Source organism: Mobula hypostoma, chromosome 6, assembly GCF_963921235.1.
Source record: "Mobula hypostoma chromosome 6, sMobHyp1.1, whole genome shotgun sequence".
NCBI lineage: Eukaryota > Metazoa > Chordata > Chondrichthyes > Myliobatiformes > Myliobatidae > Mobula > Mobula hypostoma.
The window spans coordinates 69046324-69072955 of NC_086102.1; the positions used below are offsets into that span (position 1 = coordinate 69046324).

Sequence of the window (26632 nt, forward strand, 5' to 3'; positions counted from 1 at the left end):
TCTGACACACGCATATGTGCAATTTCAGAGATAATTCTCATATTCCCAGATGTGGAACAAGAGCTTTGGTCTTCCCTATGCACCTGGCAAAATGGCTCAAGGTTTTCCATGGTACTTCAATTACTCCTCTGCCACACATATTGGTAAGGCTTTTTTTTATATAAGGGGGTTGTGAGAACAACCTTGGATTGTCTCCTCAGCACACTGGTAAGCTCTTGTGGTATACCTTTACTAGAGAGTTTGTTTCAGAAACCTGGTAGCTGACAGGTACCTACAATAACATTGATCAAGCAGAAACTGTTGACCAGAGAATTGGCTTTATTTTATTATTGTGTTTTAAAATAAGCTACATAAAATAAAAAGAACAGACAGGAACTCTCATTTCATTTTAAGGTCAAAATCACAATTCTGTCAGTGCTGCATATAGGGTTGTCAATCTAGATTTACTGGACATGTTCAAGACCCAGAGTAAGATTAATTATGACTTAAAGTAGCTAAGCCATGGCTGATATGTCTAGTTTGTTTATAGTTAGATTTTATAGGTTTCAATTAGTTCTCATTTTGTTCTTCGTAGCACTAGTCAGTACAATCCTCTCCTTATATGGCAGTTCCTCCATCTCAGAAATCTGTCTAGTGAACAGTGCATGTTTCTCATTTGACTCTTATTTAACATCAACCAGAAGGGTTTGTAGATGTGATAATCTCCAGTGTTAAGAGTCACTGCACCAACATCAACCAAATTAGCTTAATGATGTAAGAATTTTCATTATTCCATCAGACATTGCATAGATAAATGTGATTTAAAAAAAGCAGACCATTGTGTTTTTTTGTGCTCTGAGAATCTCTGGAGTTGCACTTTATATTGGAAGAATGAGCAACTTTGGCTATGTGCACAATTTTCAACCTTACTCAAAGTTTTGAGTAAAATGGGATTTTACTTACAGACCTCGTGTTTCATTTAAAACAGTTGATTTGTATACTTTATGTAAATTTGAAATTCAACAATAAGTCACAGAGGGAAAAAAGGCTTGAGTCTGAGGATTAATACTTGACAGCCTCATTTATGACAACTCAGCAAGGTAGAGATTAAATCAATTAAGTCTAATAGGAAAAACAGGCAGGGTCAGGGTAATGAAAATAGTAGCAATAATGTCTTAGTTTTATTTATTTTAATTCAACCAGAATGGAAGGTAAGGCAGCTGACCTAAGAGCCTGGATTATCATATTGCAATAACTACAATATTGCAGCCATTATAGATCTTGGTTGAGAGAAGGGGAGGATTAGCAGCTCAATGTTCCAGGGTATAGATATTCAGATATTATAAAGAAAGATGCAAAAGAGAAGGGGGAGGTTGCAATACTGATATGGGGCAATGTCTACCATATCTTCTCTCAGTGCAGCCATGACATCTCAAAGGGCTCATCTAGTAAGGACAAGTGGATAGAATTCAGGAATAAGGAAGGTGCAGTTCCATGATAGTGTTACACTACAGATCTTCCAGTAGTCAGTGGGAGCTAGTGGAACAGAGGGAACACTGCAGGTCATAAAGGTATTAGACAGGAATTGGAGAAAGTAGTTTGGGAGTAGCTGTATCTCCACATCATAGAATTGGATTTAATATCACTGGCTTAGGTTGTGAAATTTGTTGTTTTACAGCAGTAGTACATTGCAATACATAATAAAATACTACAAATTACAATAATACATATATAGAAATTAAATTAAAGAACTAGTGCAAAATGAGAGCAAAAAATAGTAAGGTAGTGTTCATCTGACAGGTGGGTGTTTTAAAGGTTAGTTAATTGGGGTGGAGGCCACACTATTCCTGTGAGGATGTAAGACAAGAACAGCAAGGTTTAGGAAGATGAAGTTAGACAAGGCGACAGAATATACAAAGGAACGAGCAAAACTTGAACAAGAAATTAGGAGGATTAAATGGGGACATAAAATGTCCTTGGTGAGTAGGATTAATGTACAAATGAAGGCATGTATATTGGGAACAAGAAAGTACCTTGGGAAAGGTTAGGTTCACTCATGGACAGAGGCAGAGGAAGTGGTGAGGTCCTTAATGAGTAGTTTGCATCAGTATTCAAGAGGTCATGGTTGATGGTGAGATTAAGAAGGGTTGCACTGATATTAAGGTGGTCAGATTCATTTCTGATTTATTTATCACATGTACATCAAAACATACGGCGAAATGTGTCATTTATGTTAACAACCAACACAACCTAAGAATATGTGTTGGTTATTTTAAAAAAAACATTAAAATAGATAAATCTCCAGCACCTGATAGGATCTATCCCTGGTTACTGAGCTAAGCAAGGGAGGAGATGCTAGTACTCTGAGTTCTTTATATCCTCTTTAGCCACAGGTGAAGTTCCAGAGGATAAAAGAATTGCCAACCTTGTTAATTTGTTTAAGAAGGGCAACAGAGAAAAATAAAGAAATTTTCAGCCAGTGAGCCTTACAACATTGGATGGGAAATTGAAGATCCTTAGGGGCAAGATTTCCTCATTTATATGCTTGACTCGCCTTCCTTCCGTTACGTTTCAGTGTTGATATTTTTGATGATGCCATGAGTATCAACAACATCATGAACTATCTTATGCCACCTCCATATATAAAGAACACCTGATATGGGGGGGGCACAAAAAAGTATTTAACCAAAAGGGAGAAACTATTAATTTCTAAATGCTTGACTATTCTTGATGTTGGATATCAATGTTACTTTTTAAATCGTGTTATTTCTTGAATCATAACAATTGGTTTCTTATTAATTTAATGAGACCTACATTGGAACAAAATGAATCCTAAATTTATATCCGCTGGTTTGAGAATAAGTCCACTCAAGAAATAATTTTCTGACACGCTTAAAAGGGAAAGCTACTGTTGTGACTTTAGGGACGTAACACAATGCTATTCCTCCTAAATATCTGATGTTCTTTATATAAGGAGGTCATAATGCATGCAATAGTTAAGGATGTAGTTGATACTCTTGGCACTATGCTGTACATCAACATTGAAACCTGATGGAAGGAAGTTCAGGGACTAGTCCTTTCAATTTGTAAGGACCAGTACTATAAGTGACTGTGTTGATCCAATGCTGCTTGTGGCTCAATATTTCAGCTTAGTGAAGAAAGTCAAACTGAATAGGGATAGGGGTAATGAACGTTACTGACAATAATGATCCTGAACCAAGTATCTCAGTAAATCAATGTGTTACTTAAGAAATCAGAATAAGTCCTTTAACATATTTAATAACATACATTTAATGTGGTAAAATATTCCAGAGTAAAAGCTAAAATAACTTATGAAATGTAGCAGAATGTTTATTTTAATCATTAATCAGTGGAACCAAGCAAATATATTTTGACACAGGATAACACAAGAAAATGAATGTTGTATTTTAACAATTGTTACCTGACAGTAACGTATGAGTAAAACATATTGTGAAGTACTTTTACCATAAGATGAAGGTGATTAAATTTATTTATAGACTCAATATTTAAAATTCTATTTTGTAGCAAAGTTTACAATACAGAGGTCTGCAAGAAAATAGATTAGGCTGTTAACAATCAGTTTTCATAAAAATTCTAAAGGACAGCTGCATGTTTATGGTCAGATTCAAAAATTGATCTGCAATAAAGACTGAAAGACAAATGTGTGAACCTTCTTTAGTATGGACTTTGTTTTCATCTCATCCATAAACAAAGAACATTTACCAATGTACAAAATAGAGTTCTTAGCCCACAATGCAGATAGCTTTATTGTTTAATTGTTTTCTTCTGAGACTTCCTTTGAAATATTGCTCTGACAAATTCCAATCACTCCCCAGGCTATACCAGATCCATTATTTCCTGCTGCAATGTTCTCTTCCTTATCAGCTTTGCCTGGGTCATCTTCATTCTGATGGAGCTTTTAAAAAAATGACCATACTTTCAGTAGTGAAATCAGATATTAAAGTATCTATCCAAATTCCAGTAACTTAATATCTGGCATTTTCTTCCCATTGAATAATATACAGAAGGGGCTAATATCTATTGTTGTACGTGGTAGTTGTGTTTTCCCAGGCAATCCTCCGGACACATGCTTTCAAATTTGTTGTTATAGTAAAAGCATGGGCGCTCCTTTGGAATTTAAGGTTTTAGATAAATTATTAATACAATAAACCAGAAGCACATTCAAGGCATTTTTTAATAGAAGAATAGTGTTTTGGAAATGAATCATGCAAGTAAATGGAACTGTGCCAATAATGTTTTCACTCGAAGAGTCATTGTGTTTAAACTGACTATCTCAGGATTTGGATGAATATTGTCCATTGGAAAAATTACACATGATCCAGTGAGTGAAAAAAATGCACCAATTACTATGTATTAATAGATAGCCAAATACTAAATTTCAGTCATCAATAGTCAATTGGTTCTCAAAATCTGCAATTCTTTGTTTTGCATCTTAGCTATGTGCCTACTCAGCCTAGTACCTACCACTAAAGTGCGTCCAATAATAGAATGAATTCCTGTCAGATGGAAATGTGATACCTCCACATCCAGCCTGGCTAAACCATCTTCGTTCGCATTTATAACACCCAGGATATCTGCACATCTACAGCGAGTTTAAAATATTTTCCTTTAAAGAATCATGTAATTATATAGGAAAAAGAAAAATAGTTAACCTACTGTATTAATAGAGCTTCAGATTTACTGAGGTAGTGTAGTATTTCACAATTTTCGCACATTTAAATTTATATTCCACAAATGTATCTATGTTTGTTACAGCAAGCTCTGTTTGCATCACTATTTCATGACTAAGATAAGCCACCATGCAAAATACAAACTTTTGTACTTCTAGCAATGACTTTAAAAGTATGACCATTAATTATTGATTGTATACAATGAAACTACAGGTCTAAGAGACCAATATTGATCAAAGTTCCTGAAAAAAAGACATACCATACGTCTTCTGTTCTTTACTGAATATCATTCTCCAGAATTCTTATCAAAGAAGTAGCACATGCTGCAGCTGAAAGAAACACCTCCTAAGCCTTCCTTAAATTGGTGCCTTTCTTTCAAGGAGTAAAGATATAAAGCTTAACTATTTTTCCCCCACTTTGGCTTCTGATAACTTGCACTTGTGGCAGTCAGGGAACTCCTCTCCCATGTACTTTAAAGAGAGGCTATAGCCTCTCACCCTGCACCTCTGAAACAAAATTAATGCAAACAAAATGGAGGCCCAGGATGCTGAAACCAGGCATGCTAGGCCTACATTATATTCTACCTTTTTATGAAACTAAGACAAAATACTCCCATGGAACATTGGAGAAGAAAAACAGCTACCATATCTTACAAATCAGTACCATGAGGCTGAACACCTCTATTAAATATGCAAAATCAATACTCACTTAAAGAAATAGTATTTTAGCTTTATTTTCAGCACTGCCTCTCAAAGAGAACTCACCTCTTCCCTTGTTGCATTTTGTTGGTTGGATTGTAAGGAGGTCCTGCACTTAGCCAATCTGAAACAAATAATTTACTACATGTGCTTCCGTAAATCTAGAAAACTAGTTTATTTAGAGGAGAATATAAGAACAGCAAGTATTGATCAATAAACTTTACAGCCATTCACCTCATATGAGCTTAAGCATCATCATCTTTATCATACAGTGACCACAAAATTATTGGACAGATGATACCAGGATTTTCAGAATCAAAACAAAGCTGGTACATGCCCTAGTACCACTTTTATAAAATGTTTCTCAATATACCCCCACACATTCTTCAGCCAGCTCCTCAAAAATGCAAGAGTTCAAGTGACATTGACACGAGAAGCCAATTTGCATGTGATGAAAGAGATTGTGAGACACTCAAATAGGTTTGCTGGTGGTAGCACTCTTTTCTTCAGGTGTACACTACTGTCTAAATCTTTCCCGTCTTTGTCATCAAATAGCAAATGCCGGTCTTATTTTAGACAATAAGTGCACAGATATGGATGACAGAGCTCGAAGCATTCTTGTGATTTCATTTGGATGATTCCCGCTTCTAGATGATGATTGGTACCACCTACCCCACCCCAAGTCAGTCACTCAACCATTCCTACCCTACGATTCATCACTCCATTTGCATTCTCAATTCATTTGAAAACCAAGAATATAAATTATTCAGTCCTGTAACCTATCACTTCTAGTATCATCATTTTTATTACAATTATTCTGCTTATGTACATTAACAGTAGAGTCTCTGTCCTCAGCTCTGAGGGGTTTATCTTTTCTTTAAAAGGTCCACACTAGCACAAAATAATCATTCTATTTATCTGCCTTTTCTTATTTTTATTTACATTTAAAAAGGCTCACATAATGCTGCTGGTGATACTGCTTCTGCAGCATGATGGAACAATATTTAAAAAACAACTTTCAAGGTTCTTAAGTCAATGAATAGAATTTCTGAAGACTGAGTTTATCTTAAAGGTATCTCCATCAATTTTTAGCAGCATGTGATGATATGGAACTTCATTTGATCCAGGTTCCCAAATTCACAGCTAGAAGTTTTCTTTGTGACCTTTAGAATGAGGAAAATAATAGGGTACGGTGCAATAAAATTAGACATTCCACTGTCTGATTGTTTGAAAATATTGATGGTTTAGCGGCTAGTTCACCAGTGCTAATTTCATGCTCCCTCAGAGTCAGGATCCTCATTCACATGCTTCCTTTAATTCATCAAAGACCCATTTCTGGCACTTCCTTAAACTGCAGGCTAACTGAACATGTATCATGATTATGAAGACACGTAGTCCTCTTTTATTGTCATTTAGTAATGCATGCACTAAGAAATGATACAATGGGTAACATATGAAGCATTAATTTGAATATTCAAAAGTCTGGGGGAAAAAAATCAGCCAGTAGGGTAGAAAAGTTGTGACCCAAAGGTGGGAGGAGGGAGGAGTGAGGAAAGATGGCACCAGCAGGCTCTGCAGATCCAGGCGACTTCTTCTAGTTCGTCCACGAAACAGCGTATTTCTCTTCTCTTATGTCTTTCTTTACTTTACAAGGTGGTTGTGGTTCTATTGGAGTCTACAGTTCAAATTATCTTTATCATTAAGTAGTGGGTTTAAGGACTGACTGTGCAGCCTAGCACTTCGCTATCTCCAGGAACGGCCTGGAAAACACACGCCCTTGGGGCTGGGAGTTCGGAAGTCAGGGAGCAGTCCTGTGGATGACCTATTTCCCCAATGATTTTGCCAACTGAAACATAGCGACTGGAACAGCAAGACAACAGGCAGCATGTTTGCTAGTGGCCAGCTGCTGTTGGAGGAAGGCCCCTGTACTCGAGCAATCCCTCTCTTTTTCAACGGAGAGTGAGAGCCTAATCGGTTCTCGAGAAGGGTTGGTGGTAGGGGGGCTTGAAGAAGCGACACGGAAGATTGTAACATCGGAACAGTGAATTGCTGATCTCTGTTCTCGTTGTTGCAGGAGTGACCTCTCTCTCCCTCGCTGAAGAGAGAGAGAGTCTGTCTGAAATACCAACGTGCTGGTTTGTGGACTGCAGTTTTGATGGTCTGGATCAAGGATTCTGCTGGTGGGGAGTGGGAGGGGGTCGATACTTTAGCTGCTGCTTGTACAAAGAGAAGGAAGGGCTTCAATGTTTTTATTATTCATTCAATGGGGTTTCTTGTTTTGTGGATGTCTGTGAAGAGTACGAATTTCAGGTTATTTATTGTATACATACTCTGATATTAAAACTAACCTTTGAACTTTTGCTGGATTAACAGTTTTATTGTAACCAGAATGCCATTAAATTGCTGTTGAACATCAAGATCTGTTACTTTAGAAGCCACTTCTCCTAATACAACTGTGATATTGATTGTGATATCCCTTGTTAGTTTAATTTTTTTTGTAGCTTGTGCCTTATTGCATGTTTTTTTTAAATCTCTCTCAGGATCTGTCCTAATTTGTGCCATTTTTTCTTTATATACATTGACCAAACTCTAAGAATTTGCACGGGCTCAGGTTGTTTTAGCAATTATAGATTGAACTTTTATAATTAAATACGTAAGTCTGAGAGAATGAAGTCACAGGATTAGCCATGTTTACTCTATAGCAGAACAGGTTCCAAGGGTCATATGACATCATCCTACTTCTGTTTGTTACATTTCGTTAAACTTTAGTACCTGGCAGTTTATAGATCTGTCCACTCTTTCCAATGCCATTGATCTCAAAAAGGACCGTATGACTGGACTCATCTTTTCAAGCTAATTTTAAGTGTCTCTTATTCTGACATAAGAGGTTGGCAACTCTCTTGAAGCAGCCTTTTGCCGAAATATGCCAAATCAGCTTTCAGGCTATCCTTCACCCTCAAAGTTACTGCTGTCAAATGGACTAACTTTCACAGATAATTTTTCTCCATTTCCATTCCGAGTCCCCTAACTCTGAACATTATTAGTCACTCCAAGCCCATTTTGGTCCAAAATCTAATACTAGATTCAATTTCCAAGGATAACAAAGAGTCAACTATATTACCATCAGTCTACTTAGGGAAGTGGGAGCAAGGATGTTTGGGCCGTTACAGTGGTGAATCAGATGGGTTTCTACATTCATGTCGCTGGAGTTTCAGAGAAACTCAGAAGGATTTTTAACAAACACCAAATCCCTGGTTTTTCAAACCTATAAACACACTCAGACAAAAACTCATCCACTCCAAGGATCCTAGACCCAAACATAAGCACAGCAATATTGTATATGCTACCCAATGCAATGAAAACTGCACAGGTCTGTATCTCAGTGAGACAAAACACCACTTCACAAATGGGTGGCCCGACACAGGAGAGTTAACGCCTCAGGTCAACACTCGACTGTATATCGATACCTAAAGGACAGTCCTTTGGTGATAACAATGTTCACATTTTGGACAGGGAGGCCAGGTGGTTTGAAAGAGGGGTTGAAGAAGCCATCGTTGTCACACTGGAAACCTCATCCCTGAGCAGAGGGGATGGGGTAAACATCACCTATCAGCTACTTATAATGCAATCCTAACATCTCTACCCCACAACAGTTCACACCTCCATTTATGCAAAGACTAATGACCCTCTCATTACCTCTATGACTCTTAATAACTCTCTTGTGATTGCTATACCTTTTGAAAAAATTCATCGAGCTTATAAGCCTGAAAAGCCCACCATGGATCAGAATTGAAGAAGCCTCTTGGATAAGTGGCGAAATAGACAACACAGCAAATCCAGTTGTCTTGATTTACTACTGCTTGATATACAACAACCTGATTGACTGAGAACCTTCAGACATGTATTCAAAAGAGAAATACTTTTTTTCCCTGAACGTAGAAAAACATTTGGGGGGAAAAAAAATCACAATCCGCATTGTGGGTATTAGTTTTTTTTAATTCCAGTGTTAACTAACTACTTGAATTTAAATTCCAATCTGTTACATCTATTTATTCATTTATTTCATCCTTCAGGTCATTAGTTAGGGATTCTGGATTCTATCTGATTAACTCGACTCCGAGACCTATGGGGTATGGGAGTTAAGTTAATCAGCTAGGACCTACATAATTAACTTTTGATTTTTTTTCTGTAATGCTCAAGCACTGGAAATATGTATGTTATACCATTTGTTATGTCACCAAAACTGTGAACATGGAGTTCATGCCTTCCTGGGGGCAGTCCAGAAAATTCCCCCTTTATGGTCAAATATCCACCTTCCTACAAAAAAAAGAACATCACATGTTGGTATTGGTAGCTGGTTTAATGAAAGCAGTTTTTATGACTTGACAATGTACCAAATGCTTTAGATGGCTGGTCCACATACTTCAAAATGCTGAGAAGGTGCCCTTGGAACTGTATAATATCTGTTCGTCATTTTACATCGAATTAATTCAAAATGTACATATAATCATATGGGGAAAACATTATGATTTAGCAATTGACATCAGTAAAGTGTTTTCATGCCAGTGTGAAAATGGATTAACATTTGAGCATAAATTATTGCAGTGCCAAAAGACTCAGCCAAGATATACAAAGTTCACTCAAAATAAATGCAATATAAATTAAATGAGAACAAATAAAATCTGTTTGAAGAGATTTGAGGATAACTGCAAAGGTGCAGTCAGTAAAATTTTCAAATAAAGGTGTCACAAGCAAAAAAAAACGTATTTGAAAACAAAAGTGTGCAGATGCTGAAAATCCAAGCAACACACACAAAATGCTGACCCGAAACGTCAAGTGTACTCTTTTCTATAGATGCAAGCACGAGGAATTCTGCAGATGCTGGACATTCAAGCAACACACATCAAAGTTGCCGTTGAAGAGGTACAGTCGACGTTTCAGGCCGAGACCCTTCGTCAGGACTAACTGAAGGAAGAGCTAGTAAGAGATTTGAAAGTGGGAGGGGGAGGGGGAGATCCAAAATGATAGGAGAAGACAGGAGGGGGAGGGATGGAGCCAAGAGCTGGACAGGTGATTGGCAAAAGGGATATGAGAGGATCATGGGACAGGAGGCCCAGGGAGAAGGAAAAGGGGGGGACCCAGAGGATGGGCAAGGGGTACAGTCAGAGGGACAGAGGGAGAAAAAGGAGAGTGAGAGAAAGAATGTGTGTATATAAATAACGGATGGGGTACGAGGGGGAGGTGGGGCATTAGCGGAAGTTAGAGAAGCCAATGCTCATGCCATCAGGTTGGAGGCTACCCAGACGGAATATAAGGTGTTGTTCCTCCAACCTGAGTGTGGCTTCATCTTTAAGACTGTACCTCTTCCTAGAGATGCTGCCTGGCCTCTTTTCTATAGATGCTGAGTTCCTCCAGCAGTTTGTGTGTGATACATTTCTGAATTTGTAATATGGGTTTTAAATCTATTGAGAAAGCCCTTATTCAGCAGTATTACTTGAATGGAGAGAAGAATGCATCTGAAGTCCTTGTCCTTAAAATACATGATTTACTAGACTTTATTTTGAGATTGTTAAGCATTATCTCAAATTTTTGGTGTTTGAATTTTTTGTGACCTCACAAAAAATGGGAAAACATTCAGAGAGGTTTAGTGATCGAGAAAAAATTGACAAATGAAATATGATGTGGGAAACTGTGAAGTCATTCGCTTGTTAAGAATTATAATGGAGAAAGGCTGTAGAAGGCTGTGGCACAAAGGGATTATGCATTCAATGTGGAAAGCTAGCAGATGAGCACAGCAGGTAATCAAAGGTGCTAACAGAATGCTGGCTTTTATATTAAGGTGGAACACAGAAACAGTGTGTTACTGCAACAGTTACTGCAACTGCACAAGGCATTAGAAAGGCAGATGGAATACTGTGAAGAATTTTGATCTTCTCATTCAAGGAAACTTGTAATTGGAGAATCTTATCACAGAAAAATTCACTAGGAGATCCTGGGTATGGAGGGATTAAGCTATATGGAAAAGTTGAACAGACTGAGTGTGTACCCATTGAAAAATGAGAAGCAATCTCTTTGAAATAGGATAAAAATTAACAAGATGTTTCCCTTCAAAGGAGAGTTCAAGACCAAGGGGGATCCCATTTATCACTAGTAGGTAAGTTATTGGAAGTTATCTGAGGGACCGGATAAATAAGTATTTGGATATACAGGGACTGATTGGGGGTAGTCAACATAATTTTGTGCATGGTAAATCATGTCTAATCAATCTTATAGTTTTACAAGGAGGTTACCAGGAAAGTTAATGAAGGAAAGGAGGTGGATGTTGCCTATATGGACTTTAGCAATGCCTTTGATAAAGTCCTGCATGGGAGCTTGGTCAAGAAGGTGCAGTCGCTTGTCATTCAGAATGAGGTAGTAAATTGGAGTAACATTGGCTTCTCAGGAGAAGCCAAAGAGTGGTAGTAGATGGTTGTCTCTCTGACTGTAATTTGTGCTGGGTCTGTTGTTTGTCATCTATGTCAACCAACTGGATGATAATATGGTAAACTGGTCAGCAAATTTGCAGATGACACCAAGATTATGGGCATAGTGGACAGTGAGGAAGGCTATCAAAGCTTGCAGTTGGATCTGGACCAGCTGGAAAAATGGCAGATGGAATTTAATGCAGACAAGTATCAGGCGTTGAACTTTGGGAGGTCAAACCAGGATAAGACTTAGTGAATGATTGGGCACTGAGAAGTGCGGTACAACAGAGGGGCCTGGGAATACAGATCCATAATTCTTTGAAAGTGACATCACAGGTAGATAGGATTGCAAAGAGAGCTTTTGGCACATTGGCCTTCATAAATCAAAGTATTGACTACAGGCGTTGGGATGTTATGTTGAAGTTGTATAAATCAATAGTGAGGCATAATCTGGAGTAGACATAGAAATCTAGAGTACATTACAGGCCCTTCAGCCCACAATGTTGTGCCAACCATGTAACCTACCCTAGAAACTGCTAAGAATTTCCCTACCGCATAGCCCTCTATTTTTCTAAGCTCTATATACCTATCTAAGAGTCTCTTAGAAGACCCTATTGTATCCGTCTCTACCACCATCGCTGGCATTGCATTACATGCACCCACCACTATCTGTGAGAAACTTCTCTGACATCCCCCTTGTACCTACTTCCAAGCACCTTATAAATAATGCCCCATTGTGTTAGCTATTTCAGCCCTGGGAAAAAGCCTCTGGCTATCCAAATGATCAATGCCTCTCATCATCTTATACACTTCTATCAGGTTAACTATCATCTTCCAACAATCCAAGGAGAAAAGACTGTTCACTCAACCTATTCTCATAAGACATGCTCTCCAATCCAGGCAACATCCTTGTAAATCTCCTCTGTACTCTCCATAGTATCCACATACTTCCTGTAGTGAGGTGACCAGAATTGAACACAGTTCTCCAAGTGGGGTCTAACTAAGGTCTTATGTAACTGTAACATTACCTCACGACTCTTGAACTCAATCCCATAGTTGATGAAGGTCAACACATCATCTACCTTCTTAACAACCCTGTCAACCTGTGCAGGAGCTTTGAATGTCCTATGGACATGGACCCCAAGATCTCACTGATCCTCCACACTACCAAGAATTTTACCATTAATATTATATTCTGTCTTCAAATTTGACCTACTGAAATGAACCACTTCACACTTATCTGGGTTGAACCCCATCTACCACTTCTCAACCCAGTTCTGCATCCTCTTGATGTTATGCTGTAACTTCTGACAACCATCCAGACTATCCACAACACCCCCAACTTTTGTATCATCAGCAAACTTACCAACCCATCCCTCCACTTCCTCATCCAGGTCATTTATAAAAATCACAAAGAGGAGGGGTCCCAGAACAGATCCCTGCAGAACACCACTAGTCACTGTCCTCCACGCAGAATACGAACCATCTACAACCACCATTTGCCTTCTGTAGGCAAGCCAATTCTGGATCCACAAAGCAACGTCTCCTTGGATCACATGCCTCATTACATTCTGAATGAGCCTTGCATGGGGAACCTTATCAAATGCCTTACTGAAATCCACATACGTGTGCAGTTCTGGTCAGCTACCTACAGGAAAGGTATCAATAAAATTGAAAAGAGTACAGAGAAAATTTCCAAGGATGTTGCCAGGTCTTTAGGACCTGAGTTTTAGGGAAAGGTTGAATAGGTTAGGACTTCATTCCGTGGAGCATAAGAGAATGAAGGGAGATTTGATAGAGGTATACAAAATTATGAGGGGTATAGATAGGGTAAATACAAGCAGACTTTTCCACTAAGGTTGGATGAGACTAGAACTAGAGGTCAAGGGTTAAGGGTGAAAGATGAAATGTTTTGGGGAACATGAGGTGGAACTTCTTCACTCAGAAGATGCTAACTGTGTGAAAAAAACTACCAGTGGAAGTGGCGAATGCGGGTTCAATTTCAACATTGAAGAAGTCTGGAAGTCTGGATAAGTGCATGGCTGAGAGGGGTATGGAAGGCTATAATCCAGTAAATGGGACTGGGCGGAATAGTTCAGCACACACTAATTAGGCCGAAGAGCCTGTTTCTGTGTTGTTGTTCTCTATGACTGAGATGCAGCAGAACTTCTTATCCTAAAGGATTGAGTCTTTGGAATTTCTTGACACAGAAGTTGTGCAGGAATTCACAAATATATTGAATGAAGATTGACATTTAAATCAGCAAGGGAGTCAATGCTTATAGGCGAGGGGGGCAGCAACATTGATGAGGAAATTTGGATTAGTCACAATTTCATTGAATAACAGAAGCAGGCACAAGAGCTGAATTGTTCACTTGTTCCTATTTCTTATAGAAGCAATGCCAGTTGCCGCTGACATTGAAGAAAGCTCATTATAAGGATCTAGCAGGCAATGGAGTGAAGATTTTTGCTTTTCTAATACCAAGAAATGTTTTATATCAATTACTTGGTATCATCAAATCAACTGAGCAATCAATGACAGTAATGATTTCTCATGGACAGCAAATCAGAAAATATAATTTTTAACTATTCATTTTTCAGTGTTAAGTGAAGTCTCAACACGGCCTGCAGTGCCCATCGAGTGCACTATGTATGGAGCCTGCAGTTTGGTAGGGTCCTTCAATGAGGCAAAGGCAATATGCAGTTTTTTATTCAAAAAGATTAAATTATAGTGCAGTAAAACTCATAATTCAATATTTGTGGGACTCTACACTTGTATTTTTTGTATGTTACTCAGTAATCTAAGTTCTCCAGTGAAAATTTGGCGAGTTTAAAAAAAGAGTGGGAAATAAAAGCACATCACACCCTGGTTTTGGCTGCATTCTCAGCTAAGAGATGAAAAGTTGGACCCAGCTGCACTCAGGATCACCAGCACTGGCCGACACCCAACTGCACTCTGGACTGTCAGCTCACATTCTGGACTAATGAGTGAGCCAGATGCCAAAGTAGCATGATTGCTGAACAATTACTTTTTACTGTAACTCGTCTTCTGCAAGCAGGAAGTAGCATTATTGAATTGAATTGAATCGAATTATTTATTGATTATTGAATGATCTTTATTGTCATTATACATGGGTACAATGAAGCTCTGTTTGGCTTCCTCTCAGGCAATTAAATAAAGTGGTCGATAAAAACAAGACAGTAACAGAAAAATAGTATTAAATAGATAAGTAACAGAAAATAAGTTGCAGCACACCAGAATATCACAGTAATGCACAAAGTGCCATTAGAGCAAGTATTTGAGTCCTTGTGCTTGTGTGTGCTCACAGGTTCAGTCATTGTTCTGTGGGAGTGGTGTGATGGAGGCCACAGCTCTGGGATAGAAGCTGTTCCTCAGTCTATGTGTTCTGGCTTTTAGTGTCCTGAACCTTTTGCTGGACGGCAGCGGGTCAAACAGGGAGTGGCCGGGGTGTGTGGTGTCTCTGGTTATGCTGATTGCTTTCCTCCTGAGTCTGGTGAAATAGATAGTGTCCAGTCCTGGGAGCTCCATTCTGACATGGCAGGGCACCTGAGAGCTGGCACATCCTATACCATCCTAGGCCACCAGAGACATAGGAAGTGTCTTCTGCTGGAGGAGCCTGAGCATCATCAGAACTCTGCAGTCCACCTTCATGTCTGGTTGTGTTGTTTGGCAAATTTAAGGAGGTAATCACCCTACCGCCCAAGAAAATGCAATTAGGGTGGCAGGGTGACTGCTATACAGGCCTTTAAAAAAGCAGAATGGGTAACATGGGAACAGAATCCATCCCTCAAAATTGCCAGACAGGTTGATAGGGTGGTTAAGGAGGTGTATGGTGTGTTGGCCTTCATTAGTCAGGGGACTGAGCTCAAGAACTGTGAGGTAATGTTGCAGCTCTACAAAACTCTGGTTAGATCACACTAAAGAGTACTGTGTTCAGCCTTTTACCTCATTATAGGAAGGATGTGGAAGCTTTAGAGAGGGTGCAGAGGAGACTACCCAGGATGCTGCCTAGATTAGCGAGCATGTCTTAGGAAGAATGCTTGAGTGAGTTAGGGCTTTTCTCTTTGGAGCAAAGGAAGATGAGAGGTGACTTGATAGAGGAGCATAAAATGATAAAAGGCAGTGATAGAATGGACAGCTATTAGTTTATCCCCTGCAGCAGAAATGGTTAATGCGAGAGGTCATAATATTAAGGTGATTGGAGGAAAGTATAGGGGGATTTAGATATAGGTAGATATTTTACAGAGAACAGCAAGTGCATGGAATGTGCTGCCAGAGGTGGTGGTAGAGACAGATACATTAGGGGACATTTAAGACTCTCTTAGATAGGCACATGGATGAAAGAAAAATGGTTATGCAGGAGGGAACATTAGATTAATGCTGTAGTAGTTAGAACAGTACAGGCCTTTCGGTCCACGATACTGTGCTGGCACTTTATGTATGAATGTCATATAAGGATTGTTGATAATTTTAAAATCTCTTTTGGGGTGAAAATGGTTACATGCCATTCTATGTCTTACTGGACACAAACTAGAAATAATTCCAAGGATTTATTGATGTAAAAAGGACACTGAGTTCCTCCAGTAGATTGTTGCTCCTGTTAGTCACCCTGTTGCGTGCTGGTCAGGGAAGGAACAGGAATATAAAACAGATATATGAGGCACTGAGGAACTGGTGCAGGAGCAGCGTTTTAGGTTTTTGGATCACTGGAATCTCTTCTGGGACAGGGATGATCTGCACACGAGGGACAGGTTGCACCTTAACTGGAGGGGAACCAGTATCCGGGTCAGGAGGTTCATTAGTGCTACTTATGAATGTTTAAATTAGTTTGGCCAGGGAATGGGAACAAGAGCACTAAGTCAGAATTCAGAGGGATTGAGAGGAATGTAGATATCATGACCAGAATGAACAGGCAGGAGTAAACTAGTAGAAACAAAAACAACAGGAATTCTGCAGATGCTGGAAATTCAAGCAACACACATCAAAGTTGCTGGTGAACGCAGCAGGCCAGGCAGCATCTATAGGAAGAGGCGCAGTCGACGTTTCAGGCCGAGACCCTTCGTCAGCCCTCCTGACGAAGGGTCTCGGCCTGAAACGTCGACTGCGCCTCTTCCTATAGATGCTGCCTGGCCTGCTGCGTTCACCAGCAACTTTGATGTGTGTTGTTAGTAGAAACAAAGAGGTGGACAGGTTGGAGGTGTGTATTTTAATGCTAGGGTGATGGAAAAGTGATGTAGTAGCCTTAACAGAGACTTGGTTGAGTGAAGAACAGAAATGGATGCTTGATGTTCCATGGTTTCAAGGTTTTGGAAAAGAAAGAGGAGGTAAAGAGATGGAGGGTATCGGCTAAGGGGAGTTGCACTATTAATCAGGGACAATATTACAGCTGCATTTGGAAAGGGACATAATGGAAGGCACATCCACCGAGTCTATATAGGAATACAGTGATGCTACAGAACTCCCATCTCCCAAGAGCCACTGGGACATTGAGGAATATTCAGGAAGATTAAGAAAAGGTGCAAAAACAAGAGGGATGTTTTGATGGATGACTTCAAGTTCCCTATCTAAGCTACTGTCCAAGAAGCGTAGACACAGAATTTGTTAGATGCATCCAGAAGCATTTCTTAAATGAATATGCAGATAGTCTATAAAGAGGAAAGACCATACTGGACTTGGAGTTGGGTAATGAATCTGGCCAGATGACTAACCTTACAGTGGGTGAATAGTGATCACAGTTCTATACGTTTAAAGATTGTTATAGATAAGAATGAGTAAAGACCTTCCAGTTGAGTTTTAAAGTGGAGCAGGGAAAATTACAATGGTACTAGGCAGGGAATAGGAGAGATAATTGGGAGGAATGTTTCGTGGGCAAGTCCATGTCTAACATGTGGAGGGTGTTTAAGATTAACTGCAGAGTAAAGGACTGATGTATTCAGCAAAAAACAGAACAACAACGATAGTGAGGTAAGGGAAACTTGGATGTCAGATTTATGAAGCTAAAATTAAACAGGGCCCTTGAGGACTACAATGTTTATCATTCATTCAATGGGGGTTTCATGTTTCGTGGATGTCTGTGAAGAGTACAAACTTCAGGTTATTTACTGTATGCATACTTTGATATTAAAATTAACCTTTGAACTTTTGCTGGATTAACAGTTTTATTGTAACCAGAATGCCATTAAATTGCTGTTGAACATCAAGATCTGTTACTTTAGAAGCCACTTCTCCTAATACAACTGTGGTTTTGCTTGTGATATCCCTCGTTAGTTTTTTTTTGTAGCTTGTCTCTTATTGCATGTTTTTTTTTAATCTCTCTCAGGATCTGTCCTAATTTGTGCCATTTTTCCTTTATATACATTGACCAAACTGTAAGAATTTGCATGGGCTCAGCTTAGTTTTAGCAATTATAAACTGAACTTTTATAATTAAATACAGAATTCTGAGAGAATGAAGTCACAGGATTAAGGCAGATAAGGCTCCAGGGCCTGACGGGTTGTACCCCAGGTTATTGATAGAGGCAAGAAATGAGACTGCCAAGGCCCTGACCAATACTTTGCGTCCTCTCTAGCCATAAGCAAGGTCCTGAAATACTGGTAAGTAGCTAATGTTGTTCCATTATTCAAGAAAGGAAAAAAAGTATAATTCTGGAAACAACAGACTGATCAGTTTCACATTAGTGGTAGGGAAGTTTAGTGGGAAGGATTCTTAGGAGTAGGATTTATGAGCATTTGGCTTTGTGCAGGCAAGCCATGTCTTCCCAACGTAATTGTTTTGAAGTGACAATGCTGATTGATGAAAGTAAAGCTGTGGATGATGCTGCATGGATTTTATTATGGCATTTGACAAGATCCCTCATGGGAGGCTCAGCTAGAAGATGAAGATGCATGGGATCCACAGTGAATTAACCATTTCCATTCAGAATTGGCTTACCCATAGAAGATAGAGGGTAGTGGTCAATGGACTTATTCTGGCTGGAGGTCTGTGACTATTGGTGTTTCATAGGGCTCTGTAGTGTGTTCTCTGCTGTTCATGATATATGTATAAATGATTAAAAATATAGATGGATGGACAGCAAGTTTGCAGATGTAAAAATTGGTGGTGTTGGGGATAGCATAGAACAGGTGTTCCCAACCTTTTTTGCACTGCGGACCGGTTTAATATTGACAATATTCTTGCAGAGCAGCCGACCGGTGGGGGGGGGGGGGGGCGGGGAGATGTTGAGGTAGGGTTAAACTCACCTCAACATGTCTTTTACAGTTAGGGTTGCCAACTTTCTCACTCCCAAATAAGGGACAAAACTAGCAATCAAATCCCAGGACACTTTACCCCAGGAAAGACTACCATGACCATGAAGCCTTGCGCGGGCACCTGTGTGCGCATGAGCGTACGTACTGATTCCACCCGCCCCCCCCCCCCCACAAATCGGTTTTGCCTTCATCTTCCCGACTATACTGTACATACATTATTTCTACTTTATATAGGCTGTGTATTTATCATATCATTCCTGCTTTCACTATATGTTACTGTTATTTATTTTCAGTTTTATGTGTTATTTGGTATGAATTGGTAGGTTATCTTTTGGGTCTGGGAAAGCTCAAAAAATTTTCCCATATAAATTACTGGTAATTACTTCTTCGCTTTACGCCATTTCGGCACGAAAGGTTATAGGAACGTTCTACCTTAGCAGGGGAAGTACGGGACACACCAATTTAGCCCACTATATGAGATGTCCTGGCAAATATGGGACAGTTGGCAACCCTATGTTCAAGTTCAACAGTGCATGACAGGGAATGAAGAAAGGTGCAGCTGACTCATATTGTTTCCTCACGGGCCAGTAGCACATGCTTTGCGGCCCGGTGGTTGGGGACTGCTGCATAGAAGACTCGCAAAGGATATAGTTAAGCTTCAGATATGGGTGAAAAACAGCAGATGGGAGTTTAACCTAACGAAATGTGAAGTGCTGCACTTTGCGAGATCAAATACAAGGAGCAGTGCAGTTAATGGCAAGACCCTTAACGGTGCAGATGTGCAGAGGAATCTTGAGGTCCAAATGCATGGCTCCCTGAAAGTGGCTATACAGGGGGATAGGTTGGTAAAGAAGGGAAACGTCTGTGGTTAACAAGGCATACAGTGCATTGGCCTTCATCAATCGTGGGATTGAGTTTAAGAGCCGAGAGGTAATGTTGCAGCTGTATAGGACCCTGGTCAGACCCTATTTGGAATATTGTGCTCAGTTCTGGTCACCTCACTACAGTAAGGACGTGGAAACCATAGTAAGGGTGCAGAGGAGATTTACAAGGATGTTGCCTGGATTGGGGAGCATGCCTTATGAGAAAAGGTTGTGTGAATTTGGTCTTTTGTCCTTGGAGTGATGGAGGATGAGAGGTAACCTGATAGAGGTGTACAAGATGAGAGGCATTGATTATGTGGATGTCAAGAGGCTTTTCCACAGGGCTGAAATGGCTAGTACAAGAGGGCACAGTTTTAAGGTGCTTGGAAGTAGGTACAGAGGAGATGTCAGGGGTAAGTTTTTTTTTAACGCAGAGAGTGGTGAGTGCATGGAATGGGTTGCCAGCAGCAGCAGAAACAATAGGGTCTTTTAAGAGACTCCTGGATGGCTACATGGAGCTTAGAAAAATGAGGGCTATTGGTAAAGCCTAGGTAGTTCTAAGGTAGGGACATATTCGGTAAACAACAGGAATTCTGCAGATGCTGGAAATTCAAGCAACACACATCAAAGTTGCTGGTGAACGCAGCAGGCCAAGCAGCATCTATAGGAAGAGGTGCAGTCGACGTTTCAGGCCGAGACCCTTCGTCAGGACTAACTGAAGGAAGAGTGAGTAAGGGATATGAAAGCTGGAGGGGGAGGGGGAGATGCAAAATGATAGGAGAAGACAGGAGGGGGAGGGATAGAGCCGAGAGCTGGACAGGTGATAGGCAAAAGGGGATACGAGAGGATCATGGGACAGGAGGTCCGGGAAGAAAGACGGGGGGGGTGACCCAGAGGATGGGCAAGAGGTATATTCAGAGGGACAGAGGGAGAAAAAGGAGAGTGAGAGAAAGAATGTGTGCATAAAAATGAGTAACAGATGGGGTACGAGGGGGAGGTGGGGCCTAGCGGAAGTTAGAGAAGTCAATGTTCATGCCATCAGGTTGGAGGCTACCCAGACGGAATATAAGGTGTTGTTCCTCCAACCTGAGTGTGGCTTCATCTTTACAGTACAGGAGGCCGTGGATAGACATGTCAGAATGGGAATGGGATGTGGAATTAAAATGTGTGGCCACTGGGAGATCCTGCTTTCTCTGGCGGACAGAGCGTAGATGTTCAGCAAAGCGGTCTCCCAGTCTGCGTCGGGTCTCACCAATATATAAAAGGCCACATCGGGAGCACCGGACGCAGTATATCACCCCAGTCGACTCACAGGTGAAGTGATGCCTCACCTGGAAGGACTGTTTGGGGCCCTGAATGGTGGTAAGGGAGGAAGTGTAAGGGCATGTGTAGCACTTGTTCCGCTTACACGGATAAGTGCCAGGAGGGAGATCAGTGGGGAGGGATGGGGGGGACGAATGGACAAGGGAGTTGTGTAGGGAGCGATCCCTGCGGAATGCAGAGAGAGGGGGGGAGGGAAAGATGTGCTTAGTGGTGGGATCCCGTTGGAGGTGGCGGAAGTTACGGAGAATAATATGTTGGACCCGGAGGCTGATGGGGTGGTAGGTGAGGACCAGGGGAACCCTATTCCTAGTGGGGTGGTGGGAGGATGGAGTGAGAGCAGATGTACGTGAAATGGGGGAGATGCGTTCATATACATACATATGTATATGTACATATTCGGTACAGCTTTGTGGGCCGAAGGGCCTGTATTGTGCTGCAGGTTTTCTATGTCATACATGCCTAGATTAGTCAAAGAATTAAGCTGAAGAATTAGAAGGTAATGTTGCAACTTTATAAAATTCTAGTTAAAGTTTTACACTGAGTTTTGGTTGCCCCATTATAGGAAAGATGGAGACTTTGGAGAGGGTGAAAAAGAGGCTTACAAGGATTCTGCCTATATTAGAGAACATGTGCTTTACCAGGTTGGACAAACTTTTGTTGTTTTCTCTGGAGCAGTAAAAGCAGAGGGGAGATAAGATAGGTCTGTAACATTGTGAGAAGCATAGACAGCCAGTATCTTTTTTTTCCCTAGGGTTGAAATGTCTTATACCAGAAAGCATGTTTTTTTTAAGATGAGAGGGATTAAGTTCAAAGGAGACATGCAAAATAAGTTCTAGGCGCCTGGAATCTATTAGCGGGGGTGGTGGTGGAGGCAAATACAATAAAGTTAATATATGTGTAGGAAACTGAAATATATGGACATGGTGTAGACAAAAGGGACGAGTTAGATATTTGATTACTAACTTAATTAGATCGGCACGACACTGTGTCCCAAAGGGCGTGTTACTGTGCTGTACTGTTCTACCCAGGTTGAGTGGCTCCTTACGGTCGCGGGGGTGGGGGGTTACAGGGCTTCTATGAACTCCCTCCGATCCTTGTGCGCTGATATCGATCAGTGCTGCAGAAACGCTTAAGACCCAACTTGCCGAATTCAAACACGATTTCTACAGTTCATCGGTAAACAGCGATCAACGCCGGTTTCATCCGCAAACTTTTGGTGTAAATAAAAATCTGTAGTTATTTAAATTTTTGAAAGAAAAATAAAACGTTAAGAAAACAGCATCTGTGAAAAGAGTTTTGACCCTCATCTTTCAAAAGATGCTGCTAGGCTTACAAACAAACTGTTAGTCACGATCAATCAGATACAAAAGAAGCAAAAATACTTTAGACTTGAGCAGGCTCTGGCCATCGTCAAATCAGATCATACGTTAAAATTTTCACCAATTCACCTGATTCCGTGGACATGGGTTTATAAATGAGACGGAAAACTGGTAAACATCGAATTAATGGCATTGTTTGTAGTTCGGCTTTTGTTTGTACACGAATTGAAATTTGAAGCCTGTCGCCACCTTCACGACCACGCCATCAGCAAATGATTACACTTGTAAAAGGAGGCAACACTGGACTTCTTTCGGGTGTCAACCATTCAACTATTTGGAAGTGAGCCGACGATTATAATTTGAAGATAACCTGAGAATGGGTACAGCCGGTTTACTGGGATCGGTAAGGGAGATAAAAGCTGGAAAAAAATCAAAGGTGGCGTATAAAACCTTCTATACATGGGTTTCCACGTGAAACCGCGGGGAAATTGGTTCTTTCTGTGCAGGGCGGGAATTAACACCATCACAACCAAGATTCAGCAGACAACAGGTTCTTCAGCACGGAATCCAGCGGAGATTTTCTCCCATAGTTTACCCAGATGTTACCTTCAAAAAAGCGTGACCTCGATTTGAAAACTCACGTTTAATTCGAAACGAACGACGCCAAATGCACGAAAGAAACCGGTCAATATACAAATAGCCTTCACCATGCTGTCTGAACTCCACCCAAACGTAGGCACGTCCGCACTTGCGCAAAAAGCCGCAGCGCAACGCGGCAATGTATCAATTTCCGTAAAAACACGCGTTCCCATAACGAGATTCTACGGATTGAAGTTACCACTCACTCACATTTGACTCAATTTTTAGAATTCCGTTCACGGCCGATATTTATTTTCAATACAACACTCCAGAAAGGAGCAACAACACACACACAAAATGCTGGTGAACGCAGCAGGCCAGACAGTATCCATAGTCGACGTTTCGGGCCGAGACCCTTCATCGGAAGGAAGAACTTTTTCCCCCCCGATTTTCGGACTTAGCCCGTTTCTTACTGGATACACTTTGCGGCGCCTGCGTTTTTCGAAGGTATCGGAGCGTTGAAATGTGTTTTATTCTTAAGAAATTGGATGTCTTTTTTTATACTGTCAGTTTTGAACTAGCCACATTTGATATTGATCAAATCCTGAGTTAAGAATTAAAATTGACCTTACAGTCACTTGTAAAAACGCCGAGTAATGCCAGTTTTAAATGGAAACGTCGAGATCAAATAATGTAGCATCTGTCCACAAAACTACTCTAGAGTATTCTACACTATGATCACCCCCTCTGCATTTGATTTTATAAAGCGGAGGCAAATCGTGAATGCCAATTTAATATACTTAACTGGGAGAAGTGCGAGTGCATTGCTACTTACAGCACCTGTAAAGACTGATATGATAACCGTATAACAATTACAGCACGGAAAAAGGCCATCTCGGCCCTTCTAGTCCGTGCCGAACTCTCTCACCTAGTCCCACCGACCTGCACTCAGCCCTTAACCCTCCATTCCTTTCCTGTCCATATAATTGTCCAACTTAACTTTAAACATCGAACATGCCTCAACTACTTCTGCTGGAAGCTCATTCCACACAGCTACTACTCTCTAAGTAAAGAAGTTCCCCCTCATGTTACCCCTAAACTTTTGCTCTTTAACTCTCAACTCATGTCCTCTTGTTTGAATCATCCCCCACTCTCAATGGAAAAAGCCTATCCACATCAATTCTATCTATCCCCCTCATAATTTTAAATACCCCTATCAAGTCCCCTCTCAACCTTCTACATTCCAAAGAATAAAGACCCAACTTGTTCAACCTTTCTCTGTAACTTGGGTGATGAAACTCAGGTAGAAAAAGACACTATCCTCCATTGCTCACTCGGTGGAAGAACAGGCTGGACCAGAATACAACAGTCATGCCACTCAGGGACTTAGACTATATTATTTTTCTTTGTGACTTTTTTTTCCTGAAATCATAACTATATGTGCAATCAACACATATAAAAGTTGCCGGTGAACGCAGCAGGCCAGGCAGCATCTCCAGGAAGAGGTACAGTCAACATTTGGGGCTGAGACCCTTCATCAGGACAAATCTGCAGATTTCCTTGTGTTTGCGTTTTAAATTCACTATATGTGCAATGTTGTGTGCTGTCAGTATCCCAGTGGAACAGTTTCATTTGGCAATATTCATATGTGGTTGAAAGATAATTAAACTTGTAAACAAAGGGGAAGAACTGATGGAGAGAAACCCAAGATTCCTTCTGATTGACTGGCACTTTTTCCAGTCGTGTGTACTGTATTGATTGTAGTCGGGGCTGTATGGTTGCATGACAGTTAGCATAATACTTCACAGCAACAGTGACTGCAAGATCAGGATTAAATTCCACCACTGTCTGTAAGGAGCTTGTATGTTCTCACAGTGGCAGCATGTTTCCGAAACCAGATGATGTGGTTTCCTCCCAAATTCCAAAAGATGTTATGTATGGATTAGGGCTAGCAAGTTGTGGCACTGTATAATGTTTAATCCTGATTATCAGTGCTAATGACAAGGGCTCATCTATATTAAAGAAACTAAAAGTAGGTTGATCCTCCTCGCAGCATACTGCCAATCAGCCTAGGCTTCCATTACTAGTACTTGACTTTTGTTCAGACTCTGACCCCTTTCTCACTTTGTATCAAATACTGGGAGTAAATATTTCCCTCTTTGCTCCACCTATTCCTTCCTAAAACACTCACTTTTCCAGTTCTTATGACGAATTCTTTGACCCAAAACAAAGACAGTTAATCACTTTCAAGGTCTGCGTTTGTACTAGGTGTTTAATTAGTTGTCATATGAGTGGGGTGTCCAGGGAGGGGTAGCACTTCTGGTGAAGGGGCTTGTCATGTCCATTCCCGGGCAGCTCACTCACCTTCGGTCCCCATTGCATGTATGGCTCTCAGCTGTGGTTCCAAGTAGCTGTTTGCATGTGACAGCAGCCACATGCCAGTACACCACTTCCAACAGATGGGTTAAACTACATGAGGGTAGTCGGCGGCCTCATTCCCTGGAGATACAGGCGTGCCTGTCCTTGCACGCAAAGCCAGCTCCAGTGGACTGGGTGGATGAGATCTACAGTGAGATCCAACAGCCAGGAAAGCAGCTCTGCAATGTTCTGGGGAGAGCAAAAGGGAGGACAAGGCCCAGAAAAGGTCATGGACACCCAATGCAACCAAGACCTCAGTTATGACGCTTGTTCATAGAACTGGACCTGGACTTCCAAGGTAAAGAGTAAAGAAATGCCCCTGTGCAACAGCTCCCCCCCCCACTTTAAAAACTCTCCCACACCACCACATGAATGAAATATTTATATTACACTATTGCATTAGGGGACAGAGAAACCCTGACTGAATAAATAGGATTATCCAAACCATGTGTAGATGTGCTATTGCTGTACCTAAATATTTTATTTTCCTGCCACCATTCACATTCTAAACCTTCAAGATTCAAGAACTAAACACCATGATGTCTTTGAAGAGCCTGATTTGGCAAAATACAGAATTGGAGAAGGAGTAAGCCATTTAGAAACTTGACCTTCACAAGAATTTGAAATAAAAGTACTCTTGGTCCATTTCATTTTGAGTAATGGGTAAAGATGGTTTCAGCATTTAGCCAGGGAAGGAACATAAGCAGATACAAACTTCAATGACATAATTTTAATCGGTGAGTAGATCTTTAGCTCAGTCAACAATAGTTCTCCAGTTCAAACTCAAGCAAAGGTTGTGGAGAGTGGTAATGTTTATGACAGGCAATGGAGACAAATGGCTCCTTCTTTCCTAAACAACCTAAATGTACAGATTGCTTAGGAAAACAACCTGTACATGTGCTGATGTGTCGAAATAATAGACTGGAACTAGTCATCTGAGATCACTGTACACATTCCTCTGCAGTCCAAAGGTCAGTCATCGATAGCTGGATGGAAAAGTTAGTCAAAA

At 40.6% G+C, this 26632-nt stretch overlaps 1 protein-coding gene across 1 annotated transcript; it reads right to left on the bottom strand.

Annotated features, from left to right (window-relative positions):
- Nucleotides 1–3283: 3283 nt before the first annotated feature.
- Nucleotides 3284–26628, bottom strand: LOC134348083 (superoxide dismutase [Cu-Zn]-like). Its single transcript, XM_063050926.1, has 5 exons — nt 23268–26628; nt 9613–9706; nt 5456–5513; nt 4486–4603; nt 3284–3916 (listed from the first exon to the last, which is right to left on the bottom strand). The coding sequence occupies exons 1-5, from the start codon at nt 23436–23438 to the stop codon at nt 3773–3775; spliced, it is 585 nt and encodes a 194-aa protein (XP_062906996.1). The 5' UTR covers nt 23439–26628; the 3' UTR covers nt 3284–3772.
- Between the last annotated feature and the right edge of the window lie 4 nt (nt 26629–26632).

Bases quoted from the DNA above. Each gene is read 5' to 3' on its own strand.
- LOC134348083 (XM_063050926.1), bottom strand. From the start codon at position 23,438: ATGGGAACGCGTGTTTTTACGGAAATTGATACATTGCCGCGTTGCGCT. The intron at 9,707-23,267 runs GTGAGTTTTCAA...TTTTTTTTGTAG, and splicing joins TCGTTCGTTTCGAATTAAAC to GAAGGTGGATATTTGACCAT. The intron at 4,604-5,455 runs GTGAGTTCTCTT...AACTCGCTGTAG, and splicing joins AAAATGCAACAAGGGAAGAG to ATGTGCAGATATCCTGGGTG.